The sequence below is a fragment of the Nycticebus coucang genome, chromosome 7 (genome assembly GCF_027406575.1).
Source record: "Nycticebus coucang isolate mNycCou1 chromosome 7, mNycCou1.pri, whole genome shotgun sequence".
NCBI lineage: Eukaryota > Metazoa > Chordata > Mammalia > Primates > Lorisidae > Nycticebus > Nycticebus coucang.
In genome coordinates this window covers 61,882,437-61,903,091 of record NC_069786.1, presented here as the reverse complement: position 1 = coordinate 61,903,091, position 20,655 = coordinate 61,882,437, and the positions used below count along the sequence as shown (strand labels likewise).

Here is a 20,655-nt window from a genome sequence, read left to right as displayed (position 1 = left end):
TGAGAACCGGTGACACATTAATGTATAGGGAATAAGTTATAGTTTCTTGTTTAATGGTAACCAAATCAGAATTTTTCAAAGAATTTTTTTTGTTAAGAGTATAAAAATTTAAAGAACATTATTTAACATATCTCTTTACTTCCTGATGAATTTGTGATCAGTGTTTCTGGAACTCATGATTTTTTAGGGAGCTGGGGGTTGGTATTGCTGGTGCCATATATAATTATGTAGATTTTATCACCCTAAGAAACACTAGTTTCACATTGTATATTTGTTTGGTACAAAGGGGAAAATATAATTTCATCATAAAGAAAAGACTAGCTTTCAAAAAGTACTTACATTATTCAATCAACCAAAAGACATGAGACAAATGGATATTACCAATGTCTTAATAATTGATGATCAAGAGATGGGGAGAAAAATTTCACGTAAATCTCTTTTATTGACTTCTTTCTTCTAAGGAAATCCAGAGTGACAAAGGAGACGAAAGCTGCTTCAGCCACTTGACTTGCAAATCCATTTCGCCAGGATTATAACTGGGAATTAAACCCCATTTAAAGGTCTATACCTTAGCTGGTGCTAAGACAACAGAGACCGGAGCTTGAAGCCTGTTGATTGGCAGTGAATGACGAAAAAGCTGTGTGTCAAAAAATATGACAATTTGCTTAGAGGGCACTACAACAGCTGCAGACAGGTTACTGTGTCTTGGTATAAAGATCTTAAGTATCCTAACTGGCTATGTCTGGCTTGATCCCCATTTTTAAAAGCTCGGAATGACTGCAGCACTTTCCTGGCATGTGGGCTGTCTTTGTTGACTAGAGGGGCTATTAATGGGGGAAAAATGTCAGATGAAACACTATGTTCTCTCATCTTCTCTGGGAAAGGAAGTTAACAATGAAATGATTTTATTGTTAGTATTATGTGCAACTTTGACCCAATACTTTCAAACGATAGCTTTACAAATTACCTCCTTTTCTAGACAACATTTTTAGATTAAAAAACCCAAAAAGATTCCGGGGCAGGAAAAACCCAGTACTCATTACTGGCCATTGCCTAAAATCTGTCATTCTCTAGTGTGTGGTGTGGTGTGTGTGTGTACAGGTGCACACCCACCTGTGCTTGTATGTGTGTCTTAGGGATATGGGAGTGTTTTAAAAGGTAGCCTATGTATAGTTTGTGGGAGATGTTTAGGGGATAGTTAGGTATATGAAAAATTGGAATGTAAGCTGTCATTGTGGGAGGGTTAATTCTTCTTAGTAAGACTGTAACTTTCTATCATAATTGGACAGATAGGGAAAAAGCTCTGTTGTTTGAAGCATTCTTTTGGAAACAAAGGTACAAAACAAAGATCCAGTCAAACATTAGAAAGTTTCTTCAAACCTTTTTGTAAAGCTGAAGTCAAATTAAAGCATTTATCTTTTCAGAAACTGAACTGTCATTCTACCCTTCAACTCCGCTCTAGCCAGTTGGCTCTTCCTCACACTCTGGGGTCCAAGAATAACGTTAGCGCGCTTCACACGTGGATCCTGCAAGAAGAGCTTGTTCAGCACATATAGTACACATGACTCTTCCTTGTGCTTGAAAGAAGAAACAATAGCCTCTTGTCATTTTCTCTTTGGGCCTCTGCTCTTTAGATAGTATTAGCGGGTGAAAAAAACTGGAGATTAAGCACTAAAAACTATAACTTTGCAGATAACTTGGAATACACTATTGAGATTTGAGAATCCCAATCTGATTAGCCCAAGGTGATAATCATTGGAAAGGAACATCCCTGTCCTCATTACTGCTATTTATAAAGCGTAAAGACAAACCCAAAGCTCTTTTAAGTTGAATAGTTATAAATTTGGCCCAGTGGCGGGGTAGAGAAGTAGGAACCAACCGCACAGTGAAAGAGCTGCCAAGAAAACACATTTTCCCCAAATCAAGTTTTGGTAGAAACATTTCCATTGGAGGACTTTCTCTAGATCAAGCATTTTAAGTTCAATAAAAGTTCTTTTTGTAAGGAATTGAGATCTACAATATATTTATATCTATAATTCTAAACACTCAAGTCTAAAAATAAGTAGTGATGCAGTCACTGAATAGCAAGGCATGTCCACATTTCCAATAGTTATAAAACACATGAAATGATGTAACAATAGAAGGTCAAAAATGTGAAAAGTATTCGCATAGGTATATTGCATTGAAAAAAAGGTAGAGTCGACTATTTAGTTACCTAAATAAATTTACAGGGCAATGAGATCCTAGAAGTCCTCCGATGAATCAAGTGCAGGTAATCTAAAGGTGGGGAGTGCATGTTTTATTTCTATCTGTTCCCTGTAATAAGAGAACCTGAGGTAATCAGAAAGTATACAATGCATTCTGGACTGTTCTGCTATTTGTCCCAGGCAAGACAAATCAAAATGCTTCAGAAAAGTAAGGCCTAGTCGAGTATTTGGGTAGAGGCCCCCCTTCAATCAGCTAGTCACTAAGTGGAAATCTCATTAGACACTTATTTTGTAGAGATGGGTTGATGGCACTGTAGAGAAGGCTGGCTGCTGAGGTGGTGTCTCTTCCATGTCTCCTCAGCCTCCTCTGCATTTACTGAGTTAGGTCCTCAGAGTGGTGAAGGAAAACAGGTCATTTTCCTTCCTAAGTATCATTAGATGATTCCTCTACATTAGTTATATGAACCTTATAATAGTTAAAGATACTTTAAAAAAATTTTTTTTTTAATTTTTCATCTCAAAGAGTTCTCAGTCCCCACCCCACACGAGGTACCGTGAAGGGGCACTAAAGTGCATTTTGATATAGGGGGTAGACTTTAAAGGTGCTGCCCAAGCTAAGAACCAAGATGACACTGTTTGAAAAGAAAGGCAATTCCTTCTACCTCCATCTGTGGAGTCAATGGAGGGAGGGCAGTGAACTAGACCCTCCCCAGAGGATTGTCCTGACTCTTAACGTTAAGAGTAAACTGTGTAAGGACCTGCACATAAAGACTCATTTGTTTGTCTAAAATAGCAAAAAAAAAAAAAAAAAAGGTCTATTTCACCCTTAAGAAAGTATTTGCAAATCTGATCAGTCATCATCATAAAAATGTGAGTGGATTCCAGATGCAATCCATGTGGGCATGCTCTGTGGTACTAGCTATGTGTCATCAGTTTGAATGAACATGCTGCTGTTCATTGTCATCAAAACATGACTTCTAAACTACCATAAATAAAATACACATGGAACAATTAAATCTGTTTCTTACATTAATTACTTTTACATTAAAAAGTCACCATCATCTTCAGATATATTGAAAATTAGGACTCTAAATCTTATCACTTCCCAGTCTTAGTTAACATCTTGCACAGGCCCGATAATCCAAAACTTGGAGCTCTGATCTACACAGCTTGGCAGGTTTCACACAGTTTGACAGGTAGGCAACTGTGAGATATGCATTTTTAAAATTTAGCATTTTCTATCAAAACAGTCTGAAATCTTTTAAAATCCCCATAGAGACTGTATTTGTGCAATGCCACAGCCATGTGGCCAGAAAGGAGAAAACAAAATACAGTCTGGAAAATGAACCACAGTCCAAGTTTTCTTAGTCTTCAGTTTAAACAACGATGAGCCCAGGAAATCCAATTAAATACAGTGCCTTAAATAGGGGAAGAGTTGGTCCTAGAATAATTTAAGCTACTAAACAGGGACTGTCTCAACCACGGGTGATTTGATGCACTCTTCGTGCAATCTGCTCTTTTCTGCAAGGCTCAAAGCATTTTCAGCAGGGTGTTCTGAAATGTGACTGTCACCATTCAATGTAGAGACAAACCCTTCCTGGGAGGGGCCTTTCAAGTATGAGTGAAATTCCACTTGAGGATGATTGGACCTGTGTTCAGGATATAAGCTATTGCAGGGCACACCAGGGTCATTTTCAGAAGAGGAGCAGCAAACGATTACAGAGGGGTTGGTAGCTGGGTAGTGGGAGGAACCGTAGGCCTCTTCTGCTTGTCGGGCATAGTCCACAAATTGCTCTGGGGTCATGGTGTAAGGCACCAGCGAAAGGGTACCGTTTTTGACAGTATCTCTGTCAGAATAGTTCTCAGAGATCTGGTTAGGAGTTCCTGGAATGTGGCTATCTATTTGGTAATACAGAGTTGAAGAGTTGGCATAAAAAGAAGCATTTTTTGCGTGGCTTTCGTGAATGGCGGAGCCATCAGAATAACACAGGACAGAAGGAAGAGGGACAACGTCGGCATGGGTGCCCAAACCTTCCACGAAGCTGTCTCCTTTGTCATCCTCTTCATCATCTTCCTCCTCCTCCTCCTCCTCTTCCTCCTCGTCTGACTCACTAGGTGCCAAGCTTTGCGTGCTAGAATCGGTGACTCCACTGCAAAAGCTGCTCCCATCCTCCTCCTCCTCCTCCTCCTCTTCCTCCTCTCCTTGGCAATCTAACTCCTCAGCAGACTGCAGGTGCAGCACTGCGGCCTGAGGTTCAGTCTCAATCTCAAAATTGTCTGCGATAGAATATTCTACGGAGTGAGCGACAGGGCCCATGGAACTACTGTGAGCACTTATCTCACCATGGCAACCGTTCAGCATGGGGATTTGCTGCTCTCGGTTTTTCTCCAGTTCAAGTTTCATTATTGTGTGCAAAAAGTGAGTCCGAACACGGATAGGATTAAATTCGATTCTACCTGCTGTGTTACTACAGCCTTCTTTAGTGCAGCCACACGGGAAAGACATACGATCCACCTTGGAAAGAAGAACAGAGATTAGCACCGTGGAACTATTACAAGCCAAATAAAAACCCAGTACCTTTCAGTAACTCCTGAATTGATTCATCTGCTCCATTCCACTGTATGCCAGAGCAAATGACAGACAAACTGCAAGTCAAAAGCAAAAGACGGAGGGAAAGATTAAAACCTAAGACTTAACTAGGTTTTAAATCTATCCTCAAAATTAAAATGGGCTGTGGGTGTGCTGATTGACCCTGTATAGTGTGTGTGTTGCACTTTTTATCCATTCATTGCCTTTCCCTTCTCCCCATTCCATCAATTCTGCTCCCATTTTTTCAATGCTTCTATATTTTCCCCAAGCTACTTTTCCTCCTCCTGAATTCCATCTCACATACCCACATTATCACTATATATATATTTTTTCTTTTCTTTTTTTTTTTTTGAGATAGAGTCTTTCTCTATCACTCAGGCTAGAGTGCAGTTGAAGGATCACAACTCACTGCAGCTTCCAACTCCTGGGCTCAATGAATTTCCCATCTCATTGCATGAGTAGCTGGTACTCCACGACCACGCCTAGCTAACTGAAAACTTTTTGTGTTTTAGAGATGGGGTTTTGTTATGATGCCCAGGCTGGTTTCTAACTCTTGGCCTCAAGCGATCCTCTTGTGTCAGCCTGCTGAGTTGCTGGGACCACAGTGTCTGCTCCACAGGCCCATATTTATTTTTTTTTTATTTTGCAGTTTTTGGCTGGGGCTGGGTTTGAACCCACCACCTCCGGCATATGGGGCCCAGCACCCTACTCCTTTGAGCCACAGGCGCTGTCCATCCACAGGCCCACTTTTAAAGAAGAAAACTTAACTGTACTTTCTGCATACTATTTTTAATTCAACTTATATGACTTTCTTCCTGTTAGCTGTGTCCTTTTCTCTTTATTTATTATAAAATGAACTCTAGTATCACACACTAATTTAGTTTGCTCTAGCTTGTTTACTTTCTCCTTCTTTGGGTCCCTGGTCCATGGGTGCCTGTGTGTGTACTGCAGGGATGTGGTACGCGTGCACACTTATGACTGATTAGTGAATTCATATTTAGGTCCTAGCTCTTTCCCTTCTTTCCTCACTCCCTTAGACACAAGCTTTTCAAGGAAAGGGAAAGTACACTGCATCAGTACCCCAAAATTATTTGAGTAATTGATACCTGATGATAGAGTGATTGGTTTCAACAAATGTTGGATTGACCTCTTCATTCAGGTGAGAGGTGGAGTTCTGGGCAATCCAAGGGTACTCATAAGATATTTATTAATTGACTCAGGTCTATAAATTAACCTATATAGAGACCATAGTTTAAGTCACATACTGCCTCTGCTTGTCATCTTGTCAAGGACAGGGTCTCCTGTGCTATAGTGGAGAAGGTAGACTCAACACAATCATCCTTATCCCAAGCAATCGCAGATTCAGAGCTGGTTGTTTTACTTATGAATCTTTTTTCTATGATCAATCTTGAGCAACTGTTCAGCTCACAGGCATTGTCTTCTTTTGCCTGCCTCAGAGGGTTTCCTTGTTTAAAAAGCCATATTTCTACATAAAGTGGTCAGCTCTAACTACTGATAGGCCACCAATGATGAGATGGATGGATGGGGACCAGAGAAGTACGTGGTTACCAATCAACAGAGACTGGTAAACTTTTTTTTTTTTTTTTGTGGTTTTTGGCCGGGGCTGGGTTTGAACCCGCCACCTCCAGCATATGGGACCAGCGCCCTACTCCTTGAGCCACAGGCGCCGCCCAAGACTGGTAAACTTTTAAAGGATTTTGTTTGTTTGTTTGTTTGAAAAGCACAAAAGAGTAAATATTTGAGCTCTGTGTGCCATACAGCCTCTGCGGCAATCTGAGTAGCGAACTCTGCTGGAAGAGCATGAAAGCTATCACACACAATATACTCACAGAAGTAAAAAAAAAAAAAAAAAAAACATGGCTACAGTCCAATAAAACTTTATTCACAAAAATAGGTGGCGAGTTGGATTTGGCCTGTGAACTTACAGTTTTCCAATCCTTAACCTAGTCCAGCCCCTAGATTTTAGAGATGCAGCAAGTAAACCTAGGGAGTTTACCCAACTTGACAATTTCACAAAGTTAGAAAACAGCAAAGACAGGAGAACAATTGAGTTTTCGGAAATCTCTGTCTGATGACATTTCCATCGTCCAACCACCTCTAATCAATTTTATCATTTTATATCCCATGCATGGAACAGAAAGCACAACTTCAAATGTTAGAGGCATTATGATCTCCTTGAATATTTGTAGAAAGTCAACTAAGTTGATGTAATAATTGAATCCAAGATGACAATTTTATTTATTTTTTTTTGTAGAGACAGAGTCTCACTTTACCGCCTTCAGTAGAGTGCCATGATGTCACAGGACTCACAGCAACCTCCAGCTCTTGGGCTTCCACGATTCTCCTGCCTCAGCCTCCCGAGCAGCTGGGATTACAGGCGCCCGCCACAACGCCCGGCTATTTTTTGGTTGCAGTTCAGCAGGGGCTGGGTTTGAACCCGCCACCCTCGGTATATGGGGCCAGCGCCCTACTCACTGAGCCACAGGCGCCACCCAAGATGACAGTTTTAATTGACTAAGTGCAGCTTGGGTGGCCTTTCACATCGCACGGTGCATTCCCGTGAATTTCTCGAATTAGTGTTTCTCTCTTCCTGAATTCTGCAGTTGGCTTCACCAAGTTTTCTTTCACTTGTGGGAAGCTTCGTATAGGAAACGGGACTACTGGCTTTAGGGGTGGCAGAGACTGGCAGACGTTAAAGCATTTTGTTTCGCGCTCTGGTATTCAGACGCTCACCTGACACTTAATGCCCGCCAGGCTGCAGGTGCACGTGTCCGGATCGCAGAACACGCGGCAGTCGCAGCCGCAGTCCTCTCGCGAGAGGCGGATGGCGCGCAGCTCGTGCTTTTCCTCCACGTCAATCTTCTTCACTCCCGAGGCGCGCAGCAGGGCTCTTCGTTTTTTGGTTGGCAAGGGTTGTAGGAAGAAGTACTCGTCTACCTCTGTGTTGTCTAAATCAATGTCGTCATCAGAAATGTCGTCCACCGTCAGGGTGCTGGCTTCTTCCGATTCCACGGTGCCGTTCTTAGTCATCTACGGACACAAAGCAGCAAAGAGGAGGCTTAGCACGGGCAGGGCGCAAAACCACCGCGTTACCGTGTGCTGGGAACGGCTGGTTACACTGCGTCTACCACGGGTCCCCATAGCCAAAAGCTGTCTGTAATTAGAACGTTTCCTTTTATCTTCCTCTGTCAGGGGAAATGAGAGAAAAGAAAGGCATCAGAAGACAGGCTTTTGTACTGATAACAGAAGGCTGCTAATTGGAACTCTCAACCTCTGAATGTTAGGAGCTACAGTGAGAACTTTTAGCCAGTGCCACGTCTAAAAGACTAAAGGTTACAGATGCCCATCCGTGAAAGCTATCTTTAGACAGAGTTCCTGATAGGCAGCTCTGATGTTGGAATAAACGTGTCCTTGTTCAAAGGGGACAGCTCTTCGGGGAAGCCATCGCCACCTAATTCAGCAAACATGTTGTCCTTCAAATAACAACCCTGTCTTTTTGGCTCAAACGAAACCAAGCACGGGGAGATAAAGCTGTGTTGCACTGTGCTATTGGGATTACAAACGCGATTATACTACAGAACATTCCAAGAACAAGGTCTTGATACAAATAATCAGGTCAACATGGTCTCTAAGGCAAGGAGCAGAGAGCAGGGCCAGCAAGCTCTTGGCAACCAGCAACTGAAACCATAAACTTGGCCCGCAGAGGAGTTCATGCCAACCTTCACCCAAAGCAATACCTTCCTGCACAATAGCTTACGTGCACAACAACCATGTTTCATATACCCCTGGCTATTCTGCTTCTATTTATATTTCCTTTCTAAATTAATCTCATCCATCAGTAGGCCCTGAATCAGTATTACATTTGTTGCTACCAGACCACCACATGTGTTGTTTCCTTCATAACAAAGCATTTAGATAAAGAAGTTTTTTTTTTAATATGGGCAAGAAATCTATTCTGAGGAGCAGCACGGGAATAAATCCAGACGTGTTATGAGAAAAAAAATCATGAATGTTCTAAATACAAAAGCTATGTTTAATTCTTACATTTTAAAATGTATTCCATCCTAATCTTCACTAAGTGTAATTATTATTATGCTCGGTTATCTTAGCAACTTTTTAATCCATCACACTGTAAAACTCCTCTGGTAACAGCAGACATTGTCTCATCATCTTCATAAGAAAAAGTCCACCATTTAGATAAGAACATTTGTTACTGGAAAAAACTCTTAAGTTGAACAACCCTGAATATATTAAAAAACAAACCAAAGGTTGCATTTTGCCCTCTGGTAGAGAATCTTTCACAGAGGAAACGACACAGTAGGATATTTTTACAAAAGATCCCTGAAATGCAGTGTCAAAAGCAACTTAATTGCAATTTTGAATATTTCAGAGCTTAAATCTATGATCTTAACAAAGATGGACCCTCTTACTGGCTTTTGTTTCTTGGTGTGATCTGAAATTTATTTCTTTGTTTTGGCATTTCTTTGCATAGGTGTTTATTAATTAACCTGTGATGTCCACTAATTGGATGTTACTTTAGCTGTAGTCATTATTCTAATTCTTATTTAGTAACATCTGCATATTTCTATCTGTAAAGATCTGATTTTCTAAGGAATTCAGTGTATGATCACCTAATGTGTACTTAATCCTCTGTGATAGGTACAGCTACATTAACAAACAAGAAGTGCTGGCTTGGCTCCCATAGCTCAGTGGTTGGGGCACCAGCCACATACACCAGGGCTGGCGTGTTCGAACCCAGCCTGGGCTTGCTAAAGCAAAGACGAGGACAACAACAAAAATAGCCGGGCACTGTGGCGGCACCTGCAGTCCCAGCTACTTGAGAGGCTGAGACAAGAAAATCACTTAAGCCCAAGAGTTTGAGGTTGCTGTGAGCTGTGGCACCACGGCACTGTACTGAGGGCAATGTAGTGAGACTCTGTCTCAAAAAAAGTGTTCACTTTCCCATTTTGTGACTCTGTGGCATTTAGATTTGTTTTCTTTTACTTTCTTTCTTTTTCTTTTTTTGAGACAGTTTTACTCTGTTGCCCTGAGTAGAGGGTTGTGGCAACATCATAACTCACAGCAACCTCAAACTCCTGGGCTCAAGCAATCCTCCTTCTTCAGCCTCCCAAGTAGCTGGAACTACAGGAGCCTGCAATGATGCCTGGCTATTTTTTCTATTTTGAGTAGAGACAGAGTCTCCCTCTGTCTGGGAGAGACAGAGTCTCCCTCCCTAGGTCAGTCTGGTCTTGTACTCCTGAGCTCAAGTAGTCCACCTGCCTCTGCCTCCCAAAGTGTAAGATTACAGGTGTGAGCCAGTGTCTGGTCTAGATTTGTTTTCTTTGATTCTTGGCTTGCCTGTGTGAGCCTCAGTAAGCTTCTGACACAACACATGTACCATACTCAGAATATGGCTAGTATGATTCACGTAAATACTTCCTACTCAATATCTGTATTCCATAATATTTATGCTTCTTTGTACAATCTCCATTTTGTACAAATAGGGCTATTTTTAAAAAATGGTTATCAGAGAATACATGAAATCTAAAAGTCAACATGTTAGCAAACATTTACCAGCGAAATCAAAATTTTTAGGGCAACAAGAACAAACAATTGGCACCTAACAATTAAGAAACAAAGAGCTATATCTCAAAAGAACTTGAACTACAGATTCAGTTTACCTCAAATATAAGTGCCCTTAGGAATAAAATGCATCTTTTACTCCCATATACTAAAATTTAATAAGCAATTTTATTTTAAAATAAAAATTCAACTAAGAATCCAAACTCTTCTTCCACAAAGAGCTACATACTGTTTCACTCTTGCTCAAGAACCTGTTTGTGTTCTAAGGTTCTAATCTAGATTTTCACAATCTCATATTAACTTTGAAGTGATTTGGCAAAGTTTTCCCTTCCCTGCTTCAATATCCTCTGTCTCCCTTCTAATGAAGGGAATATTCTAGTCCAGCCAGTTAATTGGCTTATCTTCCCTCACATTTCTGGCATGGCATGTAGCCTCTGAGACAAACTCTGATTCTCTAACATCTTTCTTGGGAGTCCTTTTCCAGCCTTCACCTCCAGTTTATGTCCATTTGTATCTTTAAAACCCAGGCCAAAAGTACTGAGTTTTAATACTCTTTAGAATCAGAGTACTACAGAGATTATTTCCAAATGCCTTTGCCATGTTAAACAATGAGGGAAAAAGTCCATGTGCTCTCTATTTTGTCCCGAACCAACTCACATCGTTATGCTGGAAGATCAAGTGCAAAGAAATCCAGGGAGTCTGCCAAGATCATCTCATGTGCTCTTGCTAACTCCTTTTATGCAAGAAGATTTATTTTGTTCATTTATTTTCGCTTGACATGAATGGTACCTTTAAATGTCTTTTTCCTGTATCAGAATGGAATCATTGAATTTTCAGACTTTAGTTCAAGTGCAGCCTCCTTATTTTCTGCATTAATGAGATTGTAGTTAACTGTGACCTCTCCAAGACAAACTTGTAGAACCAAATTCCTTAATAGCTATTTCCATATGCTTTTCCCTGTACCTCACACACAGATTACAAGCTTTCCATAGTACTCAATATAATGCTGGGACTCTAACATGGAATGAAACCACAATGTGTCTAAAAAGATACTACACTTATAAAACAAACCACATATAAGTACCATGCGCTAGCCAATTGCACCAATGTTATGCAGCTATAAAAAGAAGATGGAGACTTTGCCTCTTTTATGTTTACATGGATGGAGCTGGAACATATTCTTCTTAGAAAAGTATCTCAAGAATGGAAGAAAAAGTATCCAATGTACTCAGTACTATTATGAAACCGATATATAATCACCCACACTTTCATACAAATGATAAAACACAACTATAGCCCAGAATGAAGCAAGGAAGAGGCAGGTGAGGAGAGGGGAGGGGCAGGCCAGGTGGTGGGAGGGTAATCGGTGGGACGTCACCTATTGTGCATATTGGAAGGGCACATGTCAGCTCTACTAAGAGGAGAGTGTAAATGTCTTAACACAACAATTAGGTAAGTGAGGTGAAGGCTGTGTTAACCAGTTTGATGTAAGCATTCCAAATTGTATATACAATCACACATTGTACCCCACAAATGCATTAATGTACACAGCTATGAATTAATTTAAAAAAAATAAAATAAACCACATAGTAGCCAACACTTTCAAATGAAGGCTTTCAATCTAGGACTTGATTCATTTCTCATGTAGTGTTCATTCTCCCAAAATAATGTGGCCACCGCAGGAGCTCGAAGAAAGTGTACAGACAGTGTGGGTTAGGAAGACTACCAAATAATCCTGGCCTTCAAACTTCCTTTTGGTTCTGTGTATGTCTGTGTGTGAAAGAAAGGGAAATTGGAGGTGGGGATGAAAGAGAGGTAGGAGAAACAGATTATGACTTGATAATAACAATGTTAATAACAGTTTCTGAATCTGTATACCAGGCACTGTTCTAAGCACTTACCTGCATTAGCTCATTTAGCATCACAAAATTCTCGCGAGGTGGATACCATCATTGTATCTGTGTAACTGATAAGGAGCTAAATAAATCTAAACTGATACACAGGAGCTAAATAACTTGCCCGTGACTGCAAATCTGAGGTCGTGTGCCCTGTTATAATCCTAGACATTTGACTCTATAGCTTGTGCTCTTAAAGTCATGATCTGTGTGTATATGTGTATACGCATACTATTTTTATATATTTAATATTTACTGAATGGTCTTTTATGCTTATTTTGTATTAGACATTAGCTATATTTATGCAAAGACAAAGGTGTGAATTAAAGAGACAGGAAGTCTGAGAATTTTAACTCAATTCATAAGGAATTCCTAGCTAATTTTTACAAGAATCTTAGCAAGTATCACTTTATAGTTGAGAAAAATGAACCTTAGAGAAGGTAATTTGCCAAGTCTTGCTAAATAACTAATTAGATGGTGCTTGAGTTTGTTTGATTCCAAAGCTTGAGTTATGACTGCAAGACCAGTTTAGAGAAAGAATTTTTTAAAGCAATGGTAGAAAAATTGCGTGGAAGGGAAAAAATAAATCAGCTCCATCATCCCATCTCAGTGCTTGGGGCAGGAAACAAAATACCAGTCCTGATCCAGCATAGGAAGCACCAGTTACTGAAGAAGCCAGGAGGAAGGAAAGATAGATGGGGAAAAAGGAAACTCGGTACAAAGACACAGGAGGAATGATTTACTTCCCATTCTGATTCCATGGTCTTTTTCAAAAAGAAAAACCTTCAAAACAGAAGCAGAAGAACAGACATGGAGGAAGGATTTAAAGCAAAACGAGGTGGGGAGACGGTAAAAGAAGACTCAGCTGCTTTCTGTAAGAATGCGCAGGCCCCAATAATTTATGCTGTGGAAAAGCTTAAATTTATTGTTGCTCCGTCTAACAGCTGTGAAGAATCATGGGGGAAGGAATTAAAAATGATCAACATGGGAACGCATTGTTAAAAAAAAAAAAAGGGCTAATTCTGGACAACAATATTCTAGAAAGAATTGTTTAAACAGCCACAGTACATGTGAGAAAGAAGAGTAGTGATTACTAGACTGTTGCTTGGGTTCACTAAAGACAAATTATCTACTTTTCAAATAATACTCTGTGTGCACAACCCCAACATAGCAAAGATGAAAGTGGGAATGAATTGTGCAAGGCTCTGTTTCCTGTTCCTCAATCCTATACTCGTAGTTGGAAAACCAGTGGTCTAGTCCTCATTCTTATCTCAGAAGTAAGAATCTCCTTCTGAGAATTTTTCAGACTCTGAAAAAATTTCTTATTATCTTCACACGGAAAAACTAAATGTTATTTGATTAATAAGAGTATGATTGAATACATAGATTTTTATTTAATTGGTCAATAAAAATGTCTCTAAAACCAGTGATGCTCAGTCTCATCGGTACCATCCAGGAGGCCAGGAATGAGGTATGTGGCATCTTTACACGCATTAGCAGCCAGGGCCCACCCAAGTGGCGCTTCTCAATGGAGGTCGTGCTGGGGTGATGCAAGGGAAGGTTCCCCCTTTCCTCTGGAGGCTAATTACTCTGAGAGCATATCCTGAACTTGGCCCTGTCTTGTGAAAGACAATTTTGAATCTATAACCTGAATGAGGACCCAAAAGGCAAGCTTATCACATCTGTAGAGAAGATTGAGTTTATTATAATCAAATAAAATGTTATGGGTCACGGTCTATAGGTCACATCTACCACTAATGGGGATTTTCACAATGAAAATATTAGAAAATTCTGATTTATATCATAATACAGACTTGGCTTAAAAGACCTAAGTTTTATTTATTTGCTTGGTTTTGGTTTTATTTCTTGTTTTTTTTTTTTTTTTACTTACGACCAACATGATATGAACAAACAAATTGATCGTGGTCTCAAAAGCCACTGCAAGCTTAGTGTGTACTCCTGGGAAGAGCATCCAAAACTTGGGAGTGGACGATGTAACACATTGCTGTCTACCGCACAGATCCATCTGGAGTACCATGCCCACATCTAGTCCCATATTATGAGGTGGATATAACTGACACTGTATCTAGAGGAAGGAAGCCAGGGAAACAGACTGCCTGCAAACCATGCCCCGGGGAGACCAGTGGAAAGAACTAGGGATGTTTGATCCTACAGAATAGAAACACAGAGACCTGGTAAGCTGCCTTCAAATATTTGCATGTCTGTCACCACTCCTTTCAAACTCCAAGAATCTGTAAAGGGGAAAACATTTATTGTGTATGCCTTTTGGACAGAATTGGGGTCAAAAGGTATACTCAGACGCAAGTAAGAGCTTTCTAACAATTAAAGCTGAATAAATAGGATAGGCCGGGCTACTTCAAAAAAAGCAGTGTGTTCAGGGTCGCCAGAAATGTGCAGTAAAAGGTTGGAAAGTATAGGAGATGTAGATGTATTCAATAAAAGAAGTTCCTGACTTTGCAGTGTGACTTGGACAAATGACCTAGTCTCTAAGGTCCTTGGAAAACTAAAGAAAAACATTCATATCATTTTTACATTTAGTTGAATCTTAAGGTATTGATTTTCAGTTCATTATTCGATAATTGCAGGTGGCAAAACAGAACCAACTTAATAAAGCCTTTGCAAACCAAGAATGCTCAGTTGTTTCATTAGCCCATAACAATTCCAGCAAGCTGAAATCATGAGTCTTTGGCCTACATGTGACCACAAAAGTCACAAGAGATAATAATATCAATATATAAGACGTATAATTTTTTTAAAAAGATCCCTTATCTTCCAGTTTCCTTTATTTTCTTGCCTCTTTCAGTTGTAGCTAATTAGCCAGATAAATCCAATAGCATGCTGGTAAATATTCAACAACTGATACTCTTATAAAAAAAAATTCTAACTTGTTATGTTTGTCAGGCCCCATGGTTTAAATATTCCCCTTGAAGCTGATTTCCAGCTACCATTGGGAAAAGAGGTGCATAATTCACTTTCGTGAGCAACTTTAACAAGCTGGCTCCAGCACACCACTCACATTTTAAACAGGGGAATCCATGCAACACAATTCCATGAATTAAAAGATGAATGTTTGTTGCACAGAAAAATAAAGATTTGGTTACATATGCTTAGTTGTTCATTTGAACTGAAAGACAGAAATATTTTGAAAGAACATATTCTTGAATGTAATGCATTTGTCCAGGGCTGCAGCTCACCTTCCTGGTTTCTTTCATTTTGCTTAGGTAGTTACTCTGCACAGTACTAGTCAAAATAGGTTGTGCATATAGAAGAGAAGGTATGTGGCACATCAAAGTTCTCCATGTGAGGTTACCACAGCCCTCCATTTAGGGATGCATTCAGGAAACTCTGACAGTAAGTATGCTCTGGAGTAAAGTAAAGTAGCTTTACGGAGTCTAACTCAGAAATTCAGTAGGCATAAGCAGAGTTCAAAAATATCATGACAGCAGGCTGTAAAACGTCTAATAAAGGACTATAGTATGGGAAAATAGTTTAAAAACACACCTAAAAATGTTAATGACTGATATAGTTCAACCATCCCTTACCAACCTTGATCTCTTACATGTGAGTTATCTCTCAGAGAGTTTAAGACCTTTCTCTAGAGAATTAATCACAATATTTGAAGAGATACAAAGAGCAGAGCTGGAGGTGAAGTGGAGGATTATACTATGGCATGGGTAGGTCACTAAATGAATAAAACACAGTTATAAGTCAGAGATTTGGGATGAAGAAATTTTACACAGAGATTTTTTTCAAGATTAATCATTAAAGGAAGAGTTACCATTGGGCAACTCTTCCCCACACCCTCAATGAGGAAAGAACGACAGACAAACAAGCGTTACTCGAGGACCAAAATGACTGAGAAATGGAGAAAAGTGTGTAATGGTGAAAGGCTATTGGAAATGGTAACAAGAGTGGAAATAGACTCTTGATCTCAGAAAAGAGAACAACTGTGGTTGAAAAAGAACATTGAGACAGAGAGACAAGCCAAAGCTGTGAAAGCTACACTAAATTTTGTGGAACAAAGTAGTAGAATCCTGTATGTCAGAACCCAGAGGCGACTGGGAAGCCAAAGCTCTTTTACAACATACAAAAGGCTGCCTGATGCATTTTACAGATACATGCAAAATGGGAATAAAGACTAATGTAATTGTTCAACACTGTGGTGCAGATGATGAACTCTAAGCACTTAATTTGAAAAACAGTATAGTATTAAGAAGACTACATTGATTACTGTGAAGAGTCTGACATGTTTGAATGCACTTGACTGAGAAAAAGAACTGTGCTCTGTAATTTAGAAATCTACAGCTAGTTATTTCTTCTAGGAACATGCATTTTATTCAATCAACTTTCTCTATTAGTTGTTTATAGACAATGTTTGAAATACCAACACCACCAACAAAAAAGACACATGTGAACCTCCCAAATACAATTATATTTGTTCTGCAAATGTAATAGTATATGTTATTTCTCAGTACATTTAATTTAAAACTTGATTGAAAGATGAATTATAAATTAGGGCAATAAAACCCCAAATTGCTATTTTTATTTCATTTTCAAAATATTTTTGTAAGACAGTATCTAGAAGCGTCTATGTATGTGCTTCTTTCCCTCACATTTCTCTATTTAAGCCCTATTGGGGCAGGTGGGTGCCAATGCATGAAGGGGTTCTCTGTTTTGAACCCCATAGAGACACTCTAGAAACACACAGAGGTACTACGGAAACAGAAACTTCTCCTCACTGTCCTGGGACTATTGACTGTCAAACAAGTAGAAGGAAAACTATCCAGCTCCAAGTTCAATGGGTTTTCCTGGTTCCATAATGAGGGTTTTGGAAAATGTCCTGTCTGAGGTTGTCTTTCCTCACTCCTTACTCAGTAGGCAGCTCACTGTCGCTGAGGACCAGCTCAGACAAAATCACAGTGTGCGAGTTTGTCTTTAGCAGTCCTCACTTTCTTCTTTGGATCATTCTTCTGTACCAGTGACCCTTCTGCCACCCCAATCCCCAGTCAAAAGAATGGTATTAATTTCATCACACCTACAAAGAATCTCTGGCTTACAGTGGTTTGTGGTTTGACCTGATTGTTTTTTTCTTTTTTTACTTTGTGATGATGTAAAAGAAACATACATTCAGTAATATCTATGGTTTGAATTTTGCTCTTTTTCCTGGTCTAGCAAAACTCTCTCACCAGGCAGGCAGCAGCATAGCTTTATCGACATGTGATCGTCAGGGTAAACAACCGCTATCTACAGCGGACTGTGTTGCCAGATGAGTTTTGCCCCACTGTAGGAAAATGTAAGTGTTCTGAGCACATTTCAAATATGAGGCTGAGCTACGCTGTTTGGTTAATTAGGTGTATTCAATGCGATTTGAATTAGGATATTTTTAATTTACAATGGATTTATTGGAATGGAACCTCATTGGAAGTCTAGGAGCATCTGAATTTTGTTACTTAGCACAGAGGTATTTATATTCCAAAACAAATGTCATGTTAAAAGTGTAATTTCAAGTATCAGAGAGAAATTTTTGGATAGCTAATGTTTTTGGACAACTAAATCTTAGACAAGTATAGTCAATGACATTTTAAAACCAGAAAAGCTAGTATTTTAGAGAAATTATAATTAACATGTAATTTTTCTATATTAATTCCACTCAGATTTTTTTTAAAAACTGGTCCACATTGCAGTGACATGTGGTTCTTAACAGTGTTAAGTACAGTGAGGTGAAGATCAGATCACCCAGAATCCCATTATCTTGGTATTCATTTGGAAGTGGCAATAATAACCAAATATTTTTTTTTTTGTTTACATCTTCACCAAAGTGAAAAATGGCATGCTTTCATTTATCAATAACAAATTGAGACATGATATCTGCTCAGATGGTAGCCTCTCCAACATCCAATATCAAATATCATTTAAAAAACAAATCACTAGTACAGTGCTCTTTCTGTTTCTACTTCTTTTGTTCAGCTTATTTGAAAAAAATGTGAAAGTAGTTGAGTACAAATTGTAATATGTAGAACATAGGGAAAGGCTGCTGGAGATTTGTGGCTTCCCCTAACATTCATCACATGTACAAAGTGTCTCAAAGTTCACCACAATAAATCTTTTGGTTCTCAGATGGTATTATAGTCTCCCAGATGTTAAAAACCATTGCACACAGTGCCAAACCCCAGAAAAGGATGACTCCCCATAGGTACAAAGATTGTCTTTCACAGGGCCTATAGGGGATAATCAATTAATTTAAGAATTAGAAGTAACAAGATAATACAATCAGTTTTCTACTTGAGTGAGCCAGTTAGTTAACATCTTTGTGCTTCTTTTTTCTCAGTTGTAAACATGTTCTAATGATTTACCTATCCCACTGGGTCTTTGTGGGGATTAGATTAAATAATGTTGTCTAAATGCCTGACAAATAAAAATCACTTCATGATTGGCAGCCATAACTATTGTTCTACCAATATTTGAATTTGGAGAATGACTTCATTCCTTGGGTAAACACGGAACAGTGTTGGTTTAAAGTGGGTTACTAAGGCAGAGGGTGGATTTAAGAAACAAATCTGAGAATTAACATTCAATTAAGCTACATGCAAAGAAATCATGAAAACAACAGCAATAAAGGTGGATTCTTAATAAAACACTTTCAATGAAATCTGGAGCTTTCAGTGAAACTTGCCAAAAATGCTGCTAAAGGAAATATGATACATGCTCCAGGTGAGGTTGTGTCCAGCTTAATTTAAGCAACTGCCTTGTTGTGCAATTGGGAATGAGGCACATACATTAATTGCAAAATACATAAAACAAGGTGTTTTGAAATACACATTACACGTCTGCTTACTGATTTTACACTGTATACTAAACGTAAAGGTAACACAGACATGCCTATGGTACTTCAGGTAGTTAATTAATGATCCTATGTTAACTACCCTGGATTACTTAAGGAAGATTTTCTTTGTCATTAGATTATGATGAGAGAATATTTCCTATGTGTTGATCGGGTGATGGACCAATAAAATACAAAGACTGTCTTTAGTCAACAAATGACATTCTATGTTGTATTTCCCTCTGCTTACTCTCTAATGTTGGACAACAACAGGTTTCTCCACCTGGACACTTTCCTGACATCTTTTGATAATCAAAATCCCCTCGAATTCCACATGTCCAAAATGATCTCAGTTGTCCAGAATGCACCCACAACCTGCTTGTCTTCCTGTGATTTTTGTTATATCCTTGTCATCGCAAATAGTACTATCACCTACCACCCACTCAGTTTTGCAAGCCAGAAACTTAGGAGTCATTGCTGACGATCTTCCCAATAAATCCAACCTGTCATCAAGTACTGTCGGTTTTCCCTCCCAAATTTCTCCATCTATCCATCTTCTCTTTATCTCCCCCGATTTCTATCTAACAAGTTACCACCTCTCTCCTGGACTACGGTCATAGCCTTCTAACTAGTCTCACTCCATATGTCCCTTCCCCTCCCAATACAGCTTAGACTACTGCCCCCAAATTATTTTCACATCATTGTAAGATCTGGATCATATTATCCGGCTACTCCAACTCTGAGCTTAAAGATGAACAGGAATAAACACCTTCATGTGGTACACAAAGCTCCCCCCTCACCCAGCCTCCTGTACGTTCCTTCATTCTTCTTGCTGTGCCCCAGCCGCGTGGGAGGACCTCCTGGACCACGTCAGTGCTTTGTTACACACTTTTGTAACATCTCTCAACTCCCCTTTATGTCACTTCATGACACCTTAACTAATACTTTTCTTTCCTATCAATCTTTTAAATCCTCTGGAGAGAGGACCACATCTATTTTGGGTCACCTGTGAGCCCGAGTCCATGCACAAGGCAGATAATCTAGCAACACTCAATAGTAAATACTTGTGGAATGAATGAATAAGTAATGTCAAGTAATTCTCCCACATTGTTTTCAGTGAAGAGAATATACTGTTTTGCTTGAAAAAAAAAAAAGCTTCAGCATACAGTCTGTTATGTAAAATGCCCAGTTTGGTTTGTGAATCTAAGTTGGATATGGTTCCAAAGGGGAGTTTTTGTGTTCTGTACCTTTAGTTTTAAGGAGTTCAGTTTCTCCTCCCTGAGGTGTTCTCTCAGCATCTCCCGGTGCAGCCTCTCCTGCTCCCTGGCGAACTCGCCCAGGGTGTACTGGCGCACGCTGTTGTGGCGGCTGGACATGCCCAGCGTGCTGCCCCCTTGGCTGGGCACACTCGTGAAGCCTTGCCTCCTAGTGAAGTAGTACACGGTGACACAACTGAAATGCACATTCTTTGTCCTCAGCCGCTTCTCCCTCTTGAGAATGGAGGAAGCTGAAAGAGAA

General features: G+C 39.6%; 1 protein-coding gene across 2 annotated transcripts in view; it reads right to left on the bottom strand.

Moving 5' to 3' along the window:
* Positions 1–427: 427 nt before the first annotated feature.
* Positions 428–20,655, bottom strand: part of CSRNP3 (cysteine and serine rich nuclear protein 3) — a 106,864-nt gene continuing 86,636 nt past the window's right edge. Inside the window, exons 3-6 of one of the 2 annotated variants that reach the window (XR_008381235.1) lie at positions 20,385–20,644; positions 7,552–7,848; positions 3,236–4,722; positions 428–608 (exon numbers count right to left, since the gene is read on the bottom strand). Coding sequence is in view for 1 of the 2 variants with exons in the window: in XM_053597391.1 (XP_053453366.1) it covers positions 3,667–4,722; positions 7,552–7,848; positions 20,385–20,644 (1,613 nt within the window). In the remaining variant the exon portion in view is untranslated. Of the gene's footprint in view, positions 609–2,715; positions 4,723–7,551; positions 7,849–20,384; positions 20,645–20,655 lie in introns of those variants that run through there. The other variant, XM_053597391.1, reaches the window with a different exon arrangement.